Consider the following 21,928-nt stretch of genomic DNA (forward strand, 5'->3'; position numbering starts at 1 on the left):
CCACAATGAGAAAGGTCAGTAGCCCCAGCCTCCTGTTGCTATCCCAATGGTTATTAGCTACAGCTGGAAAGAGGTACAGCTGGAAAGAGGGCATCCAGAGCAAGGCCAGGAATTCAGAGACAAAGAAGTGACAAAACAATGGAGGCCTAAGAGGCAGGTGACAGTAGAGGGAGATGACTAGAAGACCCTAGCCCATGGCAACATTTAGGGCTCAGTATAACGCTCTGCCTGATCAGACAAGGCTAACCAAATTTTGATTAGAAAAACAACTGCCATTTCAATACAGAAAAAATAGAAGAGGGATATTATACAACATTTATTTTTTTTAAAGTGATTTTTATCTCAAATTTGTGCCAAAGGCAGAAATACATGAGCAAAAAAATATTCAAGATGTATTTTATTTAATCAATTAAAATTCAGTGGTAAGCAGAAAAAAATTACAGATCAGGGTAATAGCCCCAGCAATTTTACTAAAACCATATACATGGTTTGGGGGTTCTTCTGGCTTCTTGCTTATATGAAGAGAGACCAAATGTCACAAGATGATGAGAAAATTCACTTATCATCCCTTTCTAAAACTAACCATAACAAGGCCCCTGTTATTTAACAGGAGCATTCTAAGAACCCAGCTCTCAAGTGTACTGTGCATTTAACGGACATATTAAAGCAAAGCAGCACCAGATCCATGTCTTACGAAACATCCATCTCAACCTTTGGGGAACTTTTCTCACAAAGGATATAATTTTACATTTTTAGTATAGTTAGGTCCCAAGTGGACTATCTGCTTTGTGGATTATCCAGAGCACAACATAAATCCTGGCCAGCTCCCCTTCTTTACCCACTGAGCTCTTTAGCTGAGTTTTCCTTGCTGCCTCATCAGGGCATATTTTAAAAACTAAAAATCTTCCTATATTTATCAAAACAAAATACAAGATAAATATATTGTAAAGATAATCATATGAAGTATCCCAAAACAAAATAAAAATTCAGAATTCTTCTGAATTTCCTTCAATTAATAACGACAGTTGATTAATTAATCTTCAACATTTTTCATTTAGGGCAATTTACTAAAGGAATCTAATTTTAAAAATATGTCTTCCAGAATAATCCAGATTTTTCAAATTATTGTACTTGTTCCAGGGTCTGATTTACAGTAGAGTTAAAGGATTTATAATCTTCAAGTAGCTTTGTTTTAAAGTTTCACCATTTATGAGGGTTTGTCTCAGATGAGACAATAGTACCTTCTTGACCAGTAATTTACAATATACAAAATAGCAGATAGTCCAAGTAAAAATTTAATTATTAGTAGTAAGAATTTTTATCCTCCATAATTACTACCAAGTAAAATATTTTGCATACCCCACTTAGGTCTAGAAGTGGTTGTTAGGGTTTATTCCTCAAGAGGGGAGTGAATCAAGTCCTCATCAATTCATACTTTTTTATTACAAAGATATAACTATGAACGTTTATCGAAAGTAAGAACTGAGAGTTTGGTGAATATCAGTCAATAGAAAATTATTCAGTACCAAGTCTAAGCACTCACTTGATAATAGAAATAGAAACAGCATGACATATTTTCAAAAGGAAACGTGAAAAGAAACAATTTCTTGAATATAAGACAATAGGTTGTGAGAATACCTTACTAGGTTAGAATTTGAGGTGAAGTATGATTTAACACTATAACTCCAAAGAAAGATTAATAAAATATTCAGGAATGGACATACAAAAAATGTAAAGATCACAAAAAAGGAAACCAAGTAAACAAAAACAACATGTGAGACACAGAGAAGGAGTCAGTAAAGTAAAAACTGAAATGTCAGGCCAGTTCTCCCAGAGCATGCCCCAACCATGAGAACTTAGCGGATGTGTCCCCAGGAAGGTCCAGCGCAGTACTACCTAGTGCACGCAAGAACTGTCCTGCTGGCTGCAAGCCTCAGCTAGCAGGTGCCTACTGTCCTCCCCTCTGTGCTTGCTTTCAGCAAATTCATATGCTGAGCTGACTGAACCCTTATCTTCTTCCATCTGGAAGGACAGAAAAGCAACAAGTCTCATATTACAGAACAATACTCTCACTGTATATAGGGTTAGAATCAAAACAAGTTGGGGTCCACAATCTGTAAGGCACAAATGAATGTTCACACAACACATTCATTTACTGTCACAAAAGAGAGCTAATAGCAGCTTCTTAAGGGGTATACAACAAAGCACGCAAAATAAAGCCATGATATTCTAGTGCACAAAGTTAAATTAAAACCAGGTTTTCTTCAATAAAATTCAATTTCTTCTATTAAACCAATTCTTTGCCATCAAGATTTAGGGTTCTTACCGCAAAGGTATATCCCATTTCACACCTCTCATGCCCCCTTCTCAGAAGACTTCTCTACTCTAACTAGACTTCAGTGGAGTACAAGGGTCAATCACGTGGCCTTTCAAATAAATGTCAGACGTGGGTAAAGGGGGGGATTGACTTGATTTATTTAACAAAATTAATTTAATCTTTCATTTGAAATGTTTTTTTAATGAGTGTTAACTAATTTATACAAATTTCTATTATTTGCTTTTTCTATATTTGTTTTAGAGACCTTCTAAGGAGTATGTGCCCATAGCCATACTAATTTTAACCTTTCCTAAATTATAAGAAAATGTCCTCAATGAATTAAAAACATGTTTTCCCTCATTTCTGTGTGTTTTCTCAGTCTTAGGACTGACTAGTAATTATTTCTATGAAAAAAATGCTATGGTGAATTTCTTACATATACAAAAAATAAAGTAGAATTCCTTGGTTTCAAGACTACAATAAGTTTATGTAAAGATACTTTATCATTACAGCTTTGCCTATAATACAGGGGAGGGGAAATCCTCAAAATGAGTCTTCTTTTATTCAAAAGAATATTGTTAATAGTTTTGTGTTAATGGCTTTTAAGAAGTACTAACCTGATGAAGGATTTGAAAGCTCTTAAAGATATTTGCTATCTGTGCAATTTTCTTCTCTGTCACAACAGTAAACAAGCTACCATGGATCACACCTAGGAATACTGTTCAAAATGCAGTTCAAAAACAAGATGTATTCAAAATTCACAGGATGTATCAGCAGGCAGATGTATGTGGGCACTTGTTCTTCATGCAGCTATGAGCAAATGCCCACCCAGGGGTCACTCACTGCTCATTTAAGCAACTGTTATTTCTGCCTGGCCTTTGATTCAGCATAGTATTTCTTCTTTTTGTTTTTCTCTGATGCTGATAGTAAGTAAACAGTCCACAGTATGTAAAATGATCATCTGATAGGTGAAAACGTGGATGTCCAGAGAAGTGAACTAATTAGGTTAGGACATATAAGGAGCAGCACCATGGGCAGCTCTAGCATTTGGGCCAACTGTCTCCCCTTTGTCATACACCCTGATTGCATTGTGGCTTGCAGCAGAGGCAACTTGACCAATATACCCTGCTCTCATTGTGTTCTTTCACAGATGAATGTTAAGTTTACCACTTTATTACATTATTACAGAGCCTGGGATCTCTTTAATTTTTGATCTCCTTGCCTCATTCTTTTTTAGTCTGTTATTGCCCAAAAAATGTGGCTTGATTTAAGCCAACATATGCGGAAATATAATTTCATAAAAATATTAAGATTATTCACAATGCAAAAGTTATCTTCCCTTGACAAGAGTTTGTCAGAGTGTTCTTTTAAATAATGAGCTCTCCTATTGCCTTAGAGTTGAATGATTAGACGTTCAAAAACGTGATAAATATCCACTGTTTTCAGAAAGGCACATATGGATAAAACATGATATACATATTTGGCTCAAACACAGGTGAAAGCAAATCTTCAAGTTTGTTTTGATTTTAGTTCTTGTTTTAAACATGAAATTTAGTTGACTACTTGTTTTAAACATGAAATTTAGTTGACTACCACTTAAACACCCATTTGTATGTTCAACTACAATTACTGCATCTTTGTAATTCAAAGTAGAATATTAGCTTGAAGCTAATAATAGTAATTAAAATTGAAAGGTTTGGTCAAACTTGATAACAGCTCAAAATTAAGAACTCATAGAGTTACATTAGAGGTTATTTAAGCAATGTGTTGTCAAAACCATTCATTTGATCAAATGAGCATAGATTAGAAACTTGAGAATAAAAAAGAATTTAAAAAATACATATGATTAAGAATTCACAAGATACTGACAGGGGGAGAAACTGAAGAGTGCGAAAACTAAAAAAAATTTTAGTTATATTACTTGCCCTTTTCAAACCAGACTGGAGTTAAAGTTAATATATAGTTTTGGTAACTTAATATCACAAGTTCTAGGATTTAAGATTTTATTCTCTTCCATCAAAAGACATCTCTAGGGCTGGCCCCATGGCTTAGCGGTTAAGTGCGCACGCTCCGCTACTGGCAGCCCGGGTTCGGATCCTGGGCGCCGACCAAGGCATCGCTTGTCTGGCCACGCTGAGGTCACGTCCCACATACAGCAACTAGAAGGATGTGCAACTATGACATACAACTATCTACTGGGGCTTTGGGGAGAAAAAGGGAAGAAAAAGAAAAAGGAAGAGGATCGGCAATAGACGTTAGCTCAGGGCCGGTCTTCCTCAGAAAAAAAAAAAAAAGAGGAGGATTGGCATGGATGTTAGCTCAGGGCTGATCTTCCTCACACACACAAAAAAGACATCTCTAGACTACTGGTTATTTTTTGTGGAAAGTGACAGAATGGACCTGTCTGTGGAGATAAAGGTATATATAGGAGATACAAAATACATTGTTCAATTTATAGATGCACTAAACAGTAGCAAGGATATGAAATGCTTTGGCAGCCATTACAGTGTACAAAGACAAATATGCACATGTATTTATAACACAGATTAAGGTAAGATAAAAAATGGACAATTCTCACTTCCAAGTAACTGAAACTTAAAACTATGAATTTCTGTGCTTAAATTACTCAGCATGCAGGAGCATTCTTAAATATGAATAATATGACAAGCAGAAGCATTAGAATTATGCTAGAAAAGGTAGGTAAGGTATAAAATATATAACAAGGTACAAATCTCTGTCTTGTTATTATGCTGAATTTTCTTCTCAAAGAAGAAATGAATATATCTTTTAGGTTTTAACATACATATTAATAACGGTCAAATTAGAGACAGAGCTGTGCTAACAAAAATGCCCCACTCAGAATTCATGCCTCTGCGCATCTTTTGAATACTGTTTAGTTGACCTGTAGCATGCAGAAGAGTTAATGAGGTTCTACTCCTCCTACTCTACCTAAGTTTGCTCAGCTGATTCCTTGCCCTCGACAATGGCTGCAGTGCGATGAACTCGTCACTTAAAGCAACTGTGTTGGAGTACATCTATAAGTGGACAGAAAAGGGATGGGATATACAAGTCAGTGAGCTGTATTCATCACCTAAGAGACAGAAATAGGACAAGCTTTGTAAAGACATCTGTTCCTACAAGAGTAGGAAATATCATATACATATGACTGACATTTGTAGGGCTGTTGGCTTTGCCATCAAAAGAATTTATTCTTCACTCTTAATACCATACTGTCATTCTGGAGAAAAACAAAGCTCAAAATAAATGCTGACAACTCTTCTTTTGATAAGATTTTTCTTGCTACTTTTGGCAAACAATGAAGTAGCTGACAATTTTCTAACCATTTCTTCATCATTTGAAATCAGAAGTGACAGTATAAGGCTGAAATAATACAGATTACCGCCTGTAGCAAAGGAATAATGTCACATATAGGCTTTGAATGTCCATACACTGTTTCAGCAAAAAAATCCGAAAACTCAGCAGGCTAGAAGATCCCTGAGTGGAAGTAGGGATGTTCTCTTTAGATTAGACCACAGTGGAACATCTGGTCAAGTCATTTAAAAGTGAATTCAGTGGGGCAAAAAGGGAGATTATACTGGTTTTCACACACACATAAAATGATTGATTTACACACACTCCATTTTTAATCAATTTTAACCTATGGTAAAAGAACCAAAATATACATAAAGTACTTTTAACTTTTTCTTGTCTAAGGGTTCACCTTAAGGTACCAAATATTTCCTATGGAATCCTTTTAAAAAGAGGCTATAGAAAACGTAATGAGAACTAATTGCATCACCTTTTATTATCATTAAGAAATCTCTATGAAAATGCATCATAAGTTTGCAAATGCTCTGCCCAGTGTAGAATTTCTAGGATAAATGTAAATAAACCTGATTCTTTACTTTCATAAAGAATTAACTTTTAAAGTGATGTCATTAATATATTTTGGTGAAATATAACTTTATATAGGGCAAGAGAGAGAGACAAGTGTTCTCCATACAATGTACTAAACATAGTACCCTTTTACTGTAAGTATTTATCTCTGAAGATCAGAAAAACATAGGCAAACCTTTTTGATATATACTTAAGTAATATATTGCAGAGTAGAAAAGTTTGTCCATACTGATACAAATATAAGCATAGGCAGACAGTCATCGGATTATGCAAAGTTTTCAACCCCACTGGAGATCAGTATCATAGAGCAACATCCTCATTGTCCTTATAATTACGTTTTTACTGAGGGCTTACTACATACAGGGCCAGGGTTAGGTGCTTTATATCCATTATCTGTACCAGTCACGTAAGGTAGTAATTATTATTCTGATTTTACAGAGGAGGAAATTGAGGCTTAAGGAAGTGACTTGATTAAGGACAAATATTTCATAAATGGTTAAAACAGTATTTTAACTAAGTTTGTCAGGCTTCAGAGGCCTATGCTGCTTCAATGGTGTTAAAATATATATTGGCTAGGATTGAGTTACCAAAGCAAATAAATGTTAAAGAAACGTTGATATGATCAACTGAAATTAAAACCAATACACTGTTTAGGAACCCTAACTCAAATCACTAAATACTTTGGGAACGTATTCTATTTGTAGAACACGCAACTAAACTTCCAAAATTTAACCAAAATTTGCTTTGCACATAGCACATATGTGGAAAAAATCTCAACCTAGGCAGAACTAAATGATTAATAAATTCAGTGTTTACCAGGGCATAATAGTTGATTAGAATATATTCTTGAGGATAGATATCCAATGCTATGGTATAGTTAATAGGACAAATTAAGATAGATTTCAAGCTCATGTACAAGTCAATAAACAAGAATGGCAAATTCAACTAAACAACTATCATTTCTTGAGCATCTACTATGTGTTTGAACATTATTTCATTTAAACCTCATTATGAAGGTAATGAAATAGATGTTTCTATCATAATTTTATCCATGAGGAATCTGAGACTTAGAGGTACAGAGCTACCAAGTGGTAGAACTAGGTTTTTAACTGACAACTATCAGGCCCTCAAGGCCATATTCTTAAACACTATGTAACATACTGTTAATATTTGCTGTAGCTTAATATTTACTAATAAGTATTTAGTGAGAGAATATATTTTATAAAAATCCATTCTGTAAAAATTATTTAGGTTCAAGAACTTATTTCATACTCTTTTATTGAAAACAATATAACCTGAAAAAGTATTATTCTGATTCTAATGTTTCTAAAGACATGGATATATATCCCAATTACAAATATACTTAATAAAATGCTGTGATAATATTATTTAAAACATATTTACTATTATTATCTGGATATAACTTGATAGTTTTATATTAAAAACCTGGAATTCTATTAATAACACAATGTAATTAAAAAATTATAATTTGTCAGAAGTCCTAAAATTAATAGAAAGAATAAGAAACAACTTTAAAAATATCAGATTTAACAATACTATAAAATACTTGATACAGGAATGGATAATTTCCTATTTTCTGAGATCAGCAAATTATAGTGACAGCTATTCATCTTTAAAGACCCCTAAGTAAAAAGGTAATGTATATAAAAAGCGGTTACCTGGGCCTTTTCAGTATTTGTAGGATGGAGTTGTCGGTCAAATACTTTCTTCACAATATCAAGAAACAGACATGTCACAACCATGAGGATTATGGCAAACCAAGCAGAACCACTTGATAGGAGCTGGATAAATACAAAGTACATATTCTGGGAGCCCAAAAATGGCCTGCAAAGAAAAATGTGGGCTTAATAAAAAACAGAAATTGACAAGACAGTTTCTTAATCAAGACATCATGTAAACCCACTACATTTGAAGGTTACCATTTTTAAGAATACTCCAGAAAAATGTTCAAAATTAGGAATCAGTATAATTTTGTGAACTGAATAACTAATAAACAAAATAGACTTTAATTGTTAAAAATAAAACAAAATAGACTTTGTTAAAAATAAAATCCAATTTAATCGCTTTCAATGACAACTATAGTTTTTATTATTAGGAAAGTGGCAAGTAGTTCACTAACTCGATCTTAGTGGTAGGATACCAAAAGAATTATGTCATATTAATATAGACTTAAGAGACCAAGAAAAGTAAGAAAAAGTATGTAACAAAATATTTTCTACTAAGCAAGTAAAAGATTGATTACCCAAATCTTAGGTTGAAACGCTCTACTTCAAGTTTTTTCTCTCCAAACGTATTTTATTTTATTTTTTTAAATTTTATTTATTTTTTTCCCCAAAGCCCCAGTAGACAGTTGTGTCATAGATGCACATCCTTCTAGATGCTGTACGTGGGACGCGGCCTCAGCATGGCCGGAGAAGTGGTGCGTCGGTGCGTGCCCAGGATCCGAACCGGGCCGCCAGCAGTGGAGTGTGCGCACTTAACCGCTAAGCCATGGGGCCAGCCCTCCAAACGTATTTTAAAATAAACACACTCACAAATATTAGTTCTACATAGTAGTAGGTATTGTCAAGACACTCTTTTTGGGTTTTTGTATATATTACTTCAAAAGAATATGGGGAAATACAAAAAGAAAGGGAGAAATAGGATTAAAAACAAACATTACAAATGATATTCATGAGTATCGTTTTATGATCCTAAATGGAAATTAATATTTAGCTAATCCAAGTTTTTTTTTGCCTACCTTTTCTAATTTTTTGTCTGATACAGGGATTAAAGGTACAGCAGGCAAATGTAATGTAAATTCTCCAAATGAGAGACTTTAGTTGTCCAACACTTACCAAAGATTCTTAGGAGAGGCATTAATTTTTAATCTATCAGAGTAGCTAAATATCTGATTTTACCAATGAAGATGAAGTATACTATTTACTTTTCAGAGATAAGTTAACTCATTCATGAAAATTTAATGGTTCTATGTGATTTATTTTATTACATATATTAATAAATAATTTGGAGGCAATATGGTTAGTATAAAGAAGATTAATTGTGGAGTAAAACAATTAGAGTTTAAATCTTAGCTTTGCTACTTTTTAACCTTTGTGATCTTGGGGCTCAGTTTCCATACAGAAAAAATGGGGATAGTAAGATTACTGTGATGAATCAATGTAATATTTTAGGTAAAACATCTGAAACATAGTAAGTATTCAGTAATCGTTAGTTTCTTTTTTTTCCATATTAGTAAGATCAACTGAAAGAAGTAAATTTATTATCAGGATAGGGTCTCAAAATGATTCTGAGCAGAATTTGTTCATAATATAATCTATCACAATAAGTTTTTATTAGAGTTGAATCAATATAATTAAAATACAATATAGTCACTCACCAGAGAATCCCCCCATAAAAGAAAGAAAATACAAAATAGAATATAATAGATCCCCAGGTAACAAAATGGTTGATCCAAGTCCAAAAATGAGTTTCCAAAGCCATCTAAAAAAAAAAAAATTAAAAAATCCTTAATATAAAATAATAAATCTTTAACCTCTCAGATAAAACTCAAGAATAAAATGTATTAACTATAAGTGACTAAGGTTCCTATGGCAAAATCCTTCAGAAGATAAATATTAATGAAAGAGTCCTAGTATGAAATTGAATAATTTCAAGTTTACAATATACTTCTTCTGTGAGGAAGCAGCACTGAAATTTCATGAGTACTTTAGTCTCAACTCGATGGCCTAAAACAACTTGTGCTGTCTTGCATTATATACAGACAAGCAAAATTTCAGAGATGAGTATTGCGGGGCCAACCTTTATTTGACGATAAAAATCAGCTGAGCTTTCCAAAATAATGAACTTAAAGGCTTTTTTGGCGAAAATTAAAATGAATTATTAAAATAGCAATCAGTGAAAATATTCATGAGTGAAAAAGGAAAAAATAGCCATTTATGGCTAAAGAAATGAAGAAAATTAACTACGAATTACACAGACACAAAATGTCTCCATGTTTCTAATTTCTGTACCATACCTTTACTGTGACTGTAATAACCATGACTGTGAAGACCAAGGTGCCAAATGTCCAGTTTCCAAACATCTAAACAGAAAGAATAAACCATTATTGCATTAGGTGTTAACATGATGCTAAATCAGATGTAAAGCAAAAAGTACCTTCATTCTTTACAAAAATTCACTCGCATTATTTAAGCCAGGTACATTTGACCTCTGTGACTAGATGAGTAAAGTTAAAGGAGCATGAGAAGAAACACCATAAAGCATTAGTATGTTTATTATTATGTAAAATAACCCTTTGGGTAACAATATCAGACTGGAAACCCGAAGATGGGTTAGGAGTTGTGTGGCACACTGTTTTTTAGTTAGAATGTTACTAGTTAGCAACTGCTTTATTCCTGTAACACAGTGAAAACAATAACAAAACCCTGTTCAATCACAATTATTTTCTGGAACTATTCCAACCAGTAGTTACAGCAAATCACTTGCCACTGTATTTCTGGACACAGTGTAGGCAGAGCAGGAAAAAAATTTACACACAAAACCAATACCTGAAACGAAAGATAATGGCCAATGGAATTACACCTCAAAGGACTCCATGTAAAAATGCAGTTAACGCCAGTCAGAAAGTATTCCCCTGGGCTTTACAGACAAAACTTACTAAGGTTTATTAAAAATGCAAAATCCATTCCCAAAGAATGTCAGGATTTAATTTCCACAAATAAGAACACAACTAAAAGTTTATGTTAATTTAATTTACAAAGTAGTCACAGTTTTTACCATTGGTTTAACAAAATTATTTAAAAGGATCTGTTTTTTAATTACAGATTTCTAACAATTAGCATTTACTTGGGAAATTAACCTCTGTCCCTCACATCTTTCATTTGTAAAATGGGGAAAAACCTTATAGGTTTCTCTAAGAATTAGGGTATGCAAAAAGGACAGTGTGCCTAGTATATAATAAGCAATCAATAAATAATAATTTTATCATCAACAATAAAACATCAGTTTATTTGTCAAGAGTTTATTTGTCAAGAGGAAAAGAACGGAAAAGTCATACTGAACTTCTCCTTATTTTCTTGCTTTTATCATCTCTAGAAACGACCTGGAAATACTGAAAATCAGTGGGACTCATTCAACTCAGCTCTTGGAGGAGAGCCAATCTCCTCTTTCCGGGCTGTGAGCACAGATATTTGATGCAGCCAGGGAACCTGTGCCTGGAAGTGGTAATGACCACACATGTCTATCCTCAGTATCTGGTTTTACTGGGCTCAGACTGGAGCTAGTTATGTGGTATCTTCCTAAGAACCAGAGGATTTAGGGCTCCCTCTTGCATTCAAGGCCCTAGAGAGAGCTGTAGAAACACATTCACATGGTCTTTTTCTTTTTTTTCTGTAAAATTAGCAAAAGTAATGTATTTCATCTGCAGTCAGTCCGTTAAAACTGCTCTCTCTTTCCAGTCTGGCTTCCCCTTGAGCTAGTTGGTGATGAAGTGAGTGGCGGGGGCATTTTGGAGATCTGGCTAAAGAGAAGTTGAGTTGGGCTTATCACACTGGCTTGGGTTAAGTGGGACCTATTTATGTCACTCACAGTCACTTTCATGTATACTTAAGTTAGTATTCATAGTTGTATGCTTTTTCCCCTTAAAGAGGGCCTGCCAAAATGTGTGAGGTTTAGACTACTAAACCTGGATCTGCCCTGCTCAGAAGAGGCAGATGCTCAAAATCACCATCTGCCTGTTTTCTGGATCACTTCTCTTCTAATTGAATTTGTTACCTAATTATTTAATAGAGCCAAACTCGTATTCTAAATTAAAAAGGATTATTCATTCGTATACTCAACAAACAGTAATTGAGCATTTATTATTTGCTGAGTACCATTTCAGGCCTTGGGGATAAAGCAGCGATAAGATAAATTTCCTGACCTCATGGAGCTTACACATAGCGGAGAAGACAGATAACAAACAAATAAACCTGAATATACACTTTCAGGTAGACATTAGGGCTATGAGGAAAAATAAATGTAGAGTAAGGGGTCAGGAAGCGATGGAAGATGAGGGATGTGGCATTTTACTGGTGCAGGCTAGAAAGGCCTCCTCGAGCCAGGGACATTTCAGCAGACCTGGATGAATAAGGGAGTCAGTCACATGCCCACGTGAGAGAAAAGCAACCAGGTAGAGAAACAGGAAGTGCAGAGGTCCTAGAACAGGAACAAACTGGTCTGTTCAAGAAACAAGAAAACCAGTTTGGCTGGAGTAGAGAGAATAAAAGGGAGGGTGGTAGGAAGTACTGTTCAAGAGGTAGATGGAGTCAGACCACAGTTGGATTTTTTTTTTCTTTTTACTGTGATAAGAAACCACTGGATGATTTTGAGCAGATCATTAGATATATGATTAAATCTTCATTTTTAAAAGATCACTCAGGCTGCTGTGTAGAGAACAGACAGTAGAAGGGGAAGAACAGACGCAGGAGCAGGAAGGAGATGGTGATGATGTGGACTGTGTGGATGAGGGGAGAAGTGGAAGCATTCAGGATATGTGTAACATTAGAACCACTGTGACTGCACACGGATAGTGAGAGAAGCGAAATCAAGGATGATTCCTAGACTTTTGCTGACCAGTTGGGTAAAAGGTGTTCCACTGATTAATATAGAGAGAATTGGAAGGGAAATGGGCTTGCAGAAGACATAAAAAAATTCTGTTTAGCTCTATTAAGTTTGAGATTCCTGACACTTATAAGTGAAGAAGGCAGGTAGTTATTTGAATCTGAGGAGAGACCAGCAGACATGTAAATTTGGGAGTTTTCAGTATATAAGCAGCATTTAAACCATGGGAAGGATAGTTTACCCCATGTACAGATAAAGAAGAAAAGATGGCATAGCACTGAGCCCTAGGCCACTGTTCTATTCAGAGCAGTGGTTCCCCAATGGGGGTGATTTTGCCTCCCAGGGGACATCTGGCTGGGTCTGGAGACATTTTTGCTTGTCATAACTGAGGGGGTGCATGCATATGTGCTGCTGGTATCTAGTGGAGAGAGGCTAGGCATGCTGCTAAACACCCTACAATTCATAAGATGAACCCCAACAACAAAAAATTACCTGGCTCAAAATGTCATAAATGCAGAGGTTGAGAAACCCTGGCTCTGAGGGTGGGAAGAGAAGACTGAAAAAGAATAGTTGGTAAGGAAGCCAAAGTAAGTTACAGAAGCTGAGAGAAGATAATGTGGCAGGCAGAAAGGCTTTATAAACGGTGCCCAATGGTCGAGTTCATAAGGGCTAAGACATACTCTTGGATTTAGCAATGTAGAGCTGGTTGGTGACCATAAAGAATATGGTTTTGATTGGAGGGCTGGGGGCGAAAGCCCCACAGGAGTTATATTTAAGGGAGAAAAGAAGGCCAGAAGTATAAATAGCGAAAACAGATAACTTCTTCAAATTTTGCTCTGAGGATACACAGAAAAATGTAGCCAGAGCAATTTGTGAGTCAAGGAACTGTGGTTTTTATTAGAAGATGGGAGATATTAGAACATGTTTGTATGGTGATTGGTTTGATCCAACAGAATATGACAGATTGATAATGAAGGAGAGAGAGGATAATTGGAGGAATAAAGTCCTAGGTCAGGCAACAAGGGGTTGAAGAATAAGCAAAAGAGAAAAACTTGTCCTGTAACAGGTTTAACTTAACTATACATCAATTTGTAAAAGAATTATCTTCCCTAGAGTTAATCAGTTGTTCAGTTCTCCAGTACAAACTCTTTCTTATAGATTTTAAACATTTGACCAATTGTTAGGTGATATCATAAGAAGCAAGGTATATTTTTCTGTTCTCCTCTAGTGTATACTATATCTCATTTTCTATTAACTGCCTGGAATATTATTAGTGCTTTAAATATTTGTCTCATGAATAAATGTGCTGGGAAATTCTAAAATGAACTAGATAATCAAACATTTTAATCACATAAACTTTTCTTAAAAGAAATCTATATCTACTTAGAGGAATTAACTTGCATATGTTTTCCTGAACGACCCGATCAGGAATTTAACCACTGTAATTACAGTGGTTAAATCACTTGAATTTAAGTAAAGGATACTGCATTCTCTGTGGAATACAGATACAACATAGTATATTTCTAGTCTTAACACAGAGCTCTTATCAATTAAAGGTTAGGTTTCAACAGCTGATGACATGTATAGCGTGAAAGAGAATTTAATTAAGGACAGGAAATAAGGGGGGAAATCATTAAAATTTCAAGAAAAAAATAGTAAACACTACAAAAAGGTTTATTTTTCTTTTTCTCTCAAAATTACAACCTGAAATTGTATCTCCTCAGTGTACCTTGTGGTTGCTAATTATTTCCCCCCAACCTAATTTGACAAATGGTCCAGACGTAGAAGGCTTGATGATGGGGTGAAGAATTACTTTTTCTTCCTTAATCCTTTCTTTCTCATTTAACTTTTAATGTGGTGGAACAGTGTAGAATATATATTTTAGAATAGTATTGAGGGTCTCACAATTCCAATATCTCTACTGGAAAAGTCTAACGGGAATTAGAATACCTCTAATAGCTTTTTCCTTTTTCTCCCAATCCTATATTTTCTGAATTTCAAATATTTTAGTTTTTCAAACTAGGTATAATTCCATCAAGAGAAAAAAAAAAAATTAATGGTAGACATTTCCCTTTGAGTTCCTGTACACTTCAGTAAAACAAAAACAAAATAAACAAAAAACTCTTATTTGGGTGGGATCTCATTTTTAACAGTAGTTACCTAGTTTGTAATTTTCTTATCAGATCACTGAGAATGACTGGAATAGATATTAGCTTTTGAGTTCCTGAGTTAACTAAAGATTCTTTTTGTCTTTATCCTCTTTTGTTCTGAAGCCTTCGGTTGAAACCACTAGAGAAGCAGAATGTCATGGAATGTTGGCATGGGAACTCAGCTACCTCTGAAACTATTCTCCGGATATTTTCCTCCCTACATCATCTTAGTTTTCCACTCTCACCATATGACTACAATTTCCTCCTTTCTGTTTCCTTTTTTATAATGTTTTTACTCTTCTAATATACAGTCATGCGCCACATAACGTTTAGGTGAATGACGCACTGCATATAAGACGATCGTCCCATAAGATTAGTATCATACAGTCTAGGTTTGTGTATACCATCTAGGTTTGTGTAAGAACACTCTACAATGATCGCACAACAAAACTGCCTAATGGTGCATTTCTCAGAACGTGTCCCTGCCCTTAAGAGACACATGACTGTACTCTTACCCTAGCCAGGATGCCTTTGCCATTGCATTCTGTGGAAGTCTGTTTTAAATGGAGGTGAATGAACTCTTTTAATGTGAATTGTTCCTCTCACATTTTTCTCTCACCTTCTTTCCTTATCTATAACCTTAAGTAGCACCTTCCCTTATCTATAATTTTAAATAGCTTCTTCCCGGAAAAAATTTTCTTGCTGAGGTCACAGAAAGACAACATAAGCTATTTCCCAAAGTCTTCTGGACAACAGCAACATTGTGAGAACAATGTGTACCAAGATGAGATGACTTACTCTCTAGAGATCAATCATTCTTTTTTAAAAAAAACAGTCATTTGTTTTTAGTACCTCTCTAATTTACAGTATACTTAATAAACATTCTTCATTGCTGTTTACCTCCCAATTATTTAGCTTTTTAAAAAAAAAATGATTAGTAGCCAAATTCGTAGAAAGAGAAAGTAGAATGGTGATTGCCAGGGGCTGGGAAGAGGGGGAAATGGGTTGTTGTTTAATTGGGGTAAACAGTTTCACTTTTGCAAGATGAAAAAGTTCTGGAGATCTGTTGTACAACAATGTGAATATATATACTTAACACTACTGAACTGTACTCTTAAAAAGTTGATTAAAAAATAAGTATCAATTTGTATATTTTAAATATGTGCAGTTTATTGTATATCAATTATACCTCAATTGAGTTGTTTTACAAAAATGATTTCATGGAAGTCAGTTTTCAAATTATTCTTGGAGGACTTAAAAATTTTTTAGTTACATCAAGATCTCTAACAAATAAATATAACAATTTTACCTTTTGTCAAAATTCTATTAATAAACAAGAAATGGTGATTGTACTTTTCTATGAAGTCTGTTTAAAAACACCAATTCAAAAAAAGTTGATCCTGTCAGATTACAGAAATAATTTAAAGGTTTATGTTAAGCTCATTTTTTTTTATCCTAAACCCAAGGACATTTCCATTTCTGAATTCACTCTACTAAGGTTTATTTATTTATTTATTTATTTTCTGAGGAAGATTCGCCTTGAGCTGACATCTGTTGCCAATCTTCCTCTTTTTGTATGTGAGCCACCACCACAGCTCAGTGGTGTAGGTTCGTGCCCAGGAACCGAACCCGGGCTGCTGAAACAGAAGCATGCTGAACTTAACCACTAGACCACTGGGGCCGGCCCTGTTAAGCTCATTTTTAACTTTAAAAAATAAAATGAAAAGATTACCCAAACAATATATTCACCAAATTACTAATCTGTGACTTTTGACAAATGTCTGTGATGATACTACTGTATGGTAAGACAAGCCCAGTTTTTAACTTATACTTATATTTCAAATATTGTGAGTATTTTAAGCCTGTACAAGGCTAGAGAAATTTTATGAGTTTAACTCTTCTACTATTTTGAAGAAAAACAATTAAAAATTAGTCACTAGTTTAGTCCTCTAATATATTTTTGTTCTCTGGCAACTTTGTTAAGAAGTAATAGTAAAGAAATGTCTCTTGTATGGTTTGCTGAAGGTAAAGATCTGCCCATAGGAAAGCAGTTTTTAGACAAACACACACAGGGTTGTTATTAGGATTTAATAAGCTAATACATATAATACACCTGGCACAGAGAAAAAACTCAATAAAAGGTAGTTATTATTTGGGAAGTGCTGTAATCTTTATGCTACTCAAACTAGATTCATATTTTTGTCCAAATTAGGCTAAATATGTCCTCAAAAGTGAAGTGGCAGTAATATCTATGATCCTACTCTACATCCTAAAGGAATTTGCATGGTTAAAGCCTCTCTACAATTGAAACACATTTCCTTCATTGCACTTGCATATTTTCTTATTATTTTACTTGCTTATTTTCTGTATCCCTCACAAGACTCTAAACTCCATAACTGAGTGTGTTAGTTACTCTCACATATCCAGAGCCTAGTATAGTACATTGGAATGGTTGGTCCTCAATAAACATTTGTCAGAAAGATAGAACTTCATGTTCTCCCAATTGCAAATCTTGTATTTCTGTGTCTCCAAGCATATTTTGCAATACTAAGTACTGCCAACGGAAAAGGGAAACTAAAGGTGACAAGCATTTCCAGTCCGCCATAGCACAACTGCTGTCATTTCCTTTCCACTGACTGAACCCATCTAGCGAAGCCTAGAGAGGCCTAGTTCTGCCAAGAGTCTCTCAACATGAGCACTCCAACGAGGACACAGTAACAACATACTGTGTGGCATTCTTCTCCAATTTCTCATTTCAGAAAAGTGGCCATTCTAAATAGTAACTTACGACCTCCTCAGAATTGCTAGTGTACACGGAAGAGTATGGTAGCACTTGCTAAGCATACCGAAAAAATAATTCATGCATTAAAAGCAAAAAACTAAATACTAAGTCCTTATTTCTCATCTAAAAAAGGTGGGTCATAATATCTCTCCAACAGGATTATTGTGAGGATTAATGGAGCTGGGGCGTGTAAAGCACTTAGCACAACAGTAAGCACTAAATTAACAGTCCTGAAGTGAACACCATGCAGGCGCTTGAACATATCCCCTTGCGTGAATTAATTTTTGAATAGAAAAATTGCCTAGTAACATGAATTTCATATTAAGATTACATTGTATTGTCTTTCTGTATTAATTTTCATTTGTATGAAATTTTATTAAGTAAAAAAAGTTTAAAATCTTTATAATTGCATTTTAATTTAATATCTGCAATTTTATAATTTTTTATTTTTATTTTTTTGTGAGGAAGATCAGCCCTGAGCTAACATCCATGCTAATCCTCCTCTTTTTGCTGAGGAAGACCGGCTCTGAGCTAACACCTATTGCCAATCCTCCTCCTATTTTTTTTTCCCAAAGCCCCAGTAGATGGTTGTACGTCATAGTTGCACATCCTTCTAGTTGCTGTATGTGGGACATGGCCTCAGCATGGCCGGAGAAGTGGTGCGTCGGTGCGCGCCCGGGATCTGAACCCGGGCCACCAGTAGCGGAGGGTGCGCACTTAACTGCTAAGCCACAGGGCCAGCCCATGCAATTTTATAATTTAAGGTGAATTTTATTTTTATTTTTTATGACAAAAAGTTATCAAAAATCGAACTAAATCAAATTATTAACAAGATTCTTTAAAAAACTATATATTTTACCTGGCCATTTCCAAGCAGAGATATATCTTTCCCCATCAGAAAACAGGATCCAAAAAAGAAAATAAAGGCATGACTGAAACCCAGGATGGTCCAATAAAGAAATGTTTTAATGCTTAGTTGACGGTTTTTACTAATGTCTCTGTAAATTAAAAAAAAAGAAAAAGGAAAACATTAGGATTCATTATTTACCCAGTAAGTGATTATTACAATTTGATAATTAAAAAACAAGATAGATTTTTAATTTAAAATTGCTTGAAAATATTAGCAGAACGAATAAATCCAAATTTACAAACCACTGCTTATAATAACATCATACATCTGTGTAATAGTTTAGAGTTCACATAATATATTCAAATACACTTTCTCATTTGATAAAGAAATATGATAGGTATAATACTTCAGTTTAATTGCTAAAAGTTCATTTATCTGTATTATATTCTATTGTAAACATTCAGTCACTGTGCCACAATTGTCTCTTTTTAGTGAAGTCATTTGAGTTAGATTCAGCACTGAGGCTCCTAACTGACTTCGAGTCCATCAATAGCTCTTATGGAAAGAACAGTCTGTGCCAATCTTGGGTCAAGCCCCGTCCTGGATATCCTGGAAAATCAAGGTACGTTATTGCCATTTCTGGATAACTGATACCTCTATAAGAGTGGAGGTCAGGTTAATGTGGGAACTATAAGCTAGTCCTGAGGAACAGTTCCACATCTCTGTGATTACTTGGTTCAGGGGATGCAGGAATAATCCAGGGGATTTGGGACAGGAATTAATGTCCTCAACCCTGCATTTTGCAGTGATTACTGCTCATGAATTTGGCAATGCTAGAACATGAACTAATTTTTTAGGAACTCTAGAGATAACCAATTACCTAATAACTTCTTTTGTGCACATGAAATAGAATATTACTGGTTTGCAACAACAAATGCAAATTGCACAACTGCCCAATGCATTCTTATGATGCAAGTGATCATTCCTAAAAACACTGGAAAAGTTCTTCAAAATTTCTTTGATGTTCAACAATTATAAACCGTATGACAACTAAAGTACCTTCCTTAGTAAAGTGTTAATCACCAAGACACTTTCAAATGTATTTACTTATTTTTTAAGGTACTTTTAAAAATTGATAACTATGTAATAAATTACTTGCAGTCAGAACTGTTATGGATATTTAATACTGGATAATACTTACCGATAAAGGGTGGGCTTGTTCTGTAATATGTGAGGGTCAATATGCTGTTCCAATAGACTATATACCAGAATAGGTAGGGAAGTAAAACAAATATTGTATAAAGTCAGGTACACGCTGTCATACAGTGTCTAGAAAGAGAAATTGGCAGGAATTTTGAGATTCTAAACTATGTATTCCTATTATGCCTATCATTACAAAGAAGCATATTAAAAATGAGCATAAAAATTATATAATTTCTTCAATTTATACAAAAATCCATTTTAATAATTCCAATTTGTTTCTTATATAGACATAAACATATAATGTTCCTAGATTTATATTCTTTGTGGGAACTGGAACATTCTATTATGTCAAGTGATCTTGGAATTATAGTGAATTGAACCTACGTTTCAAGATTCTCTATAATTTGGTCACTGATGTAACTTTACACAATTCTCTTACATGTATCCTAGACTTCTCACTATTCCTTTGATATGCTACACATATAGTTTCGCTTTCATGGCTTTGTCTTCCCATCTAGGTCCCACACTTCCTTTAAGGTATGGTCCATGAAACTTTAAACATTGGCTCTAGTCCTTGATGATAGCTTCCTCTTCTCCACAGTCACATGTGCTACGTTGGTACGAAGTGTTTAGCACTATGCCTATGCTTCATATATTGTTTTTATAATACTGTCTCTCAAATTATACTGTAAACTCCCTGAAAACCTAATCAAAATAGGTTAGGTCTCTGTCATATGCTCTTAAAGCATTTTTTATTTCATTCAAGTAAGCAAACATTACTACTGGCAATCAACGCCCAAGCAAATATTTGGAATTTAGAGTTACAGGTTGTGAACAGAGGAGAAAACAGTGCTTAAGGGCAGAAACAACTCATGAAAAAACTAAGATAATTAAGCTCTTGTTATTTCAATAAACTAGAACGAATGTCTTATCAATTAGAGATGCATAGTGTGGTATGTGAAATGAGTGCTCAATTAGTCAGAAACAGTAGGTCTAAGTATGATTTAGTTATTAACTTAGCTACTATGTGATCTGGGCAAGTTAATCTCTGTGGATTTCAATTTCCTTTTCTATAAAATAAGAAAGAGTAGATAAGAAATGGCAAATGTGTGACATGTGTACAAATAAAGACCCACCATGTGCTCATTACAGCTACTGCTAACCAACTACAGGGTTTTCTCTCTGAGCCTATAGCTTCAGAATCCTTTTCAATATAGCACTCCTGGTGTCCTCTAACAATTATTTAGAGTTAGCTTCTGAGATGAAAGCTATATGTCATTCCTGGACTCAATCACTAAGGTTCCTTCCAAATCTAAAAAAATTCTATGAGTCAAAAAATAAATAATGAGGTAATCCCCCAACAGTTATCTGGCCTGGCTTGATATGGATTTTACAGAAATATTACATGTAAGTTGAAAAAAGTTACCAAAAGTCTCTCATAAGCTGTTAAAAGTTAACATCTTTTTAAAAAAGGCATCCAGAATTAAAATATATTTTGATATTCTCACTTCAAACTGAAAATCAGAATAAATATTGTGAATGCTACACTAATGAAATACATTAATTGGAAAAGTTTTGTCTTGTTATCTGTACGACCAGAAAAAATGGAAAAAGTCCCTCTAAGTACCTATCAAAAACTGAACACACATACTTGATTCTAAAAGGATAAAACAAAAGCTTCTATTTACTTACTTGTTGAGAAAACAAACAGTAGAACTGATATAAAAATTGGGGTGTGATAAAGCACACATTCTGAAAAACAAGATTAAATGGAAATAATGAAAATATTTAGGTCTAAGAGAGAACCAATTTCTAAAAATGGCTATTAAGAGTCCAGAAACACAATCTCAGTTGATATGGTAAGTAGAAGATCTGCCCATAAGAATTTGTCCATTAAGATGGGAAAATAGGATTTCCATTTTATTAAAAAATGTCTAAAAGTATTCTAAGCAGCGTTGCCAAGTATAAGAATAAAGATACCCTTGACTCCCATCATTGTCAAGCAATACCATAATTTTGAATTTACAACCTTCCAACTATTATTCAATACTTTTCATATGTAGTACAATAAGTAAGGTTTACTTAAACTTTAGGGCTATAATAGC

The 21,928-nt window shown here is 34.4% G+C and overlaps 1 protein-coding gene across 3 annotated transcripts in view; it reads right to left on the minus strand.

Annotated features, from left to right (window-relative positions):
* ATP11B (ATPase phospholipid transporting 11B (putative)) overlaps positions 1-21,928 on the minus strand; it is a 99,521-nt gene that overhangs the window by 10,705 nt on the left and 66,888 nt on the right. Inside the window, exons 23-29 of one of the 3 annotated variants that reach the window (XM_058556282.1) lie at positions 21,516-21,575; positions 19,822-19,949; positions 18,630-18,768; positions 10,254-10,319; positions 9,615-9,718; positions 7,894-8,059; positions 5,267-5,352 (exon numbers count right to left, since the gene is read on the minus strand). In XM_058556282.1, coding sequence (XP_058412265.1) covers positions 5,267-5,352; positions 7,894-8,059; positions 9,615-9,718; positions 10,254-10,319; positions 18,630-18,768; positions 19,822-19,949; positions 21,516-21,575 — 749 coding nt within the window. The remainder of the gene's footprint in view (positions 1-5,266; positions 5,353-7,893; positions 8,060-9,614; positions 9,719-10,253; positions 10,320-18,629; positions 18,769-19,821; positions 19,950-21,515; positions 21,576-21,928) is intronic. The other 2 variants (XM_058556281.1, XM_058556283.1) reach the window with 2 other exon arrangements.

The sequence above is a fragment of the Diceros bicornis genome, chromosome 15, assembly GCF_020826845.1.
Source record: "Diceros bicornis minor isolate mBicDic1 chromosome 15, mDicBic1.mat.cur, whole genome shotgun sequence".
Lineage (NCBI taxonomy): Eukaryota > Metazoa > Chordata > Mammalia > Perissodactyla > Rhinocerotidae > Diceros > Diceros bicornis.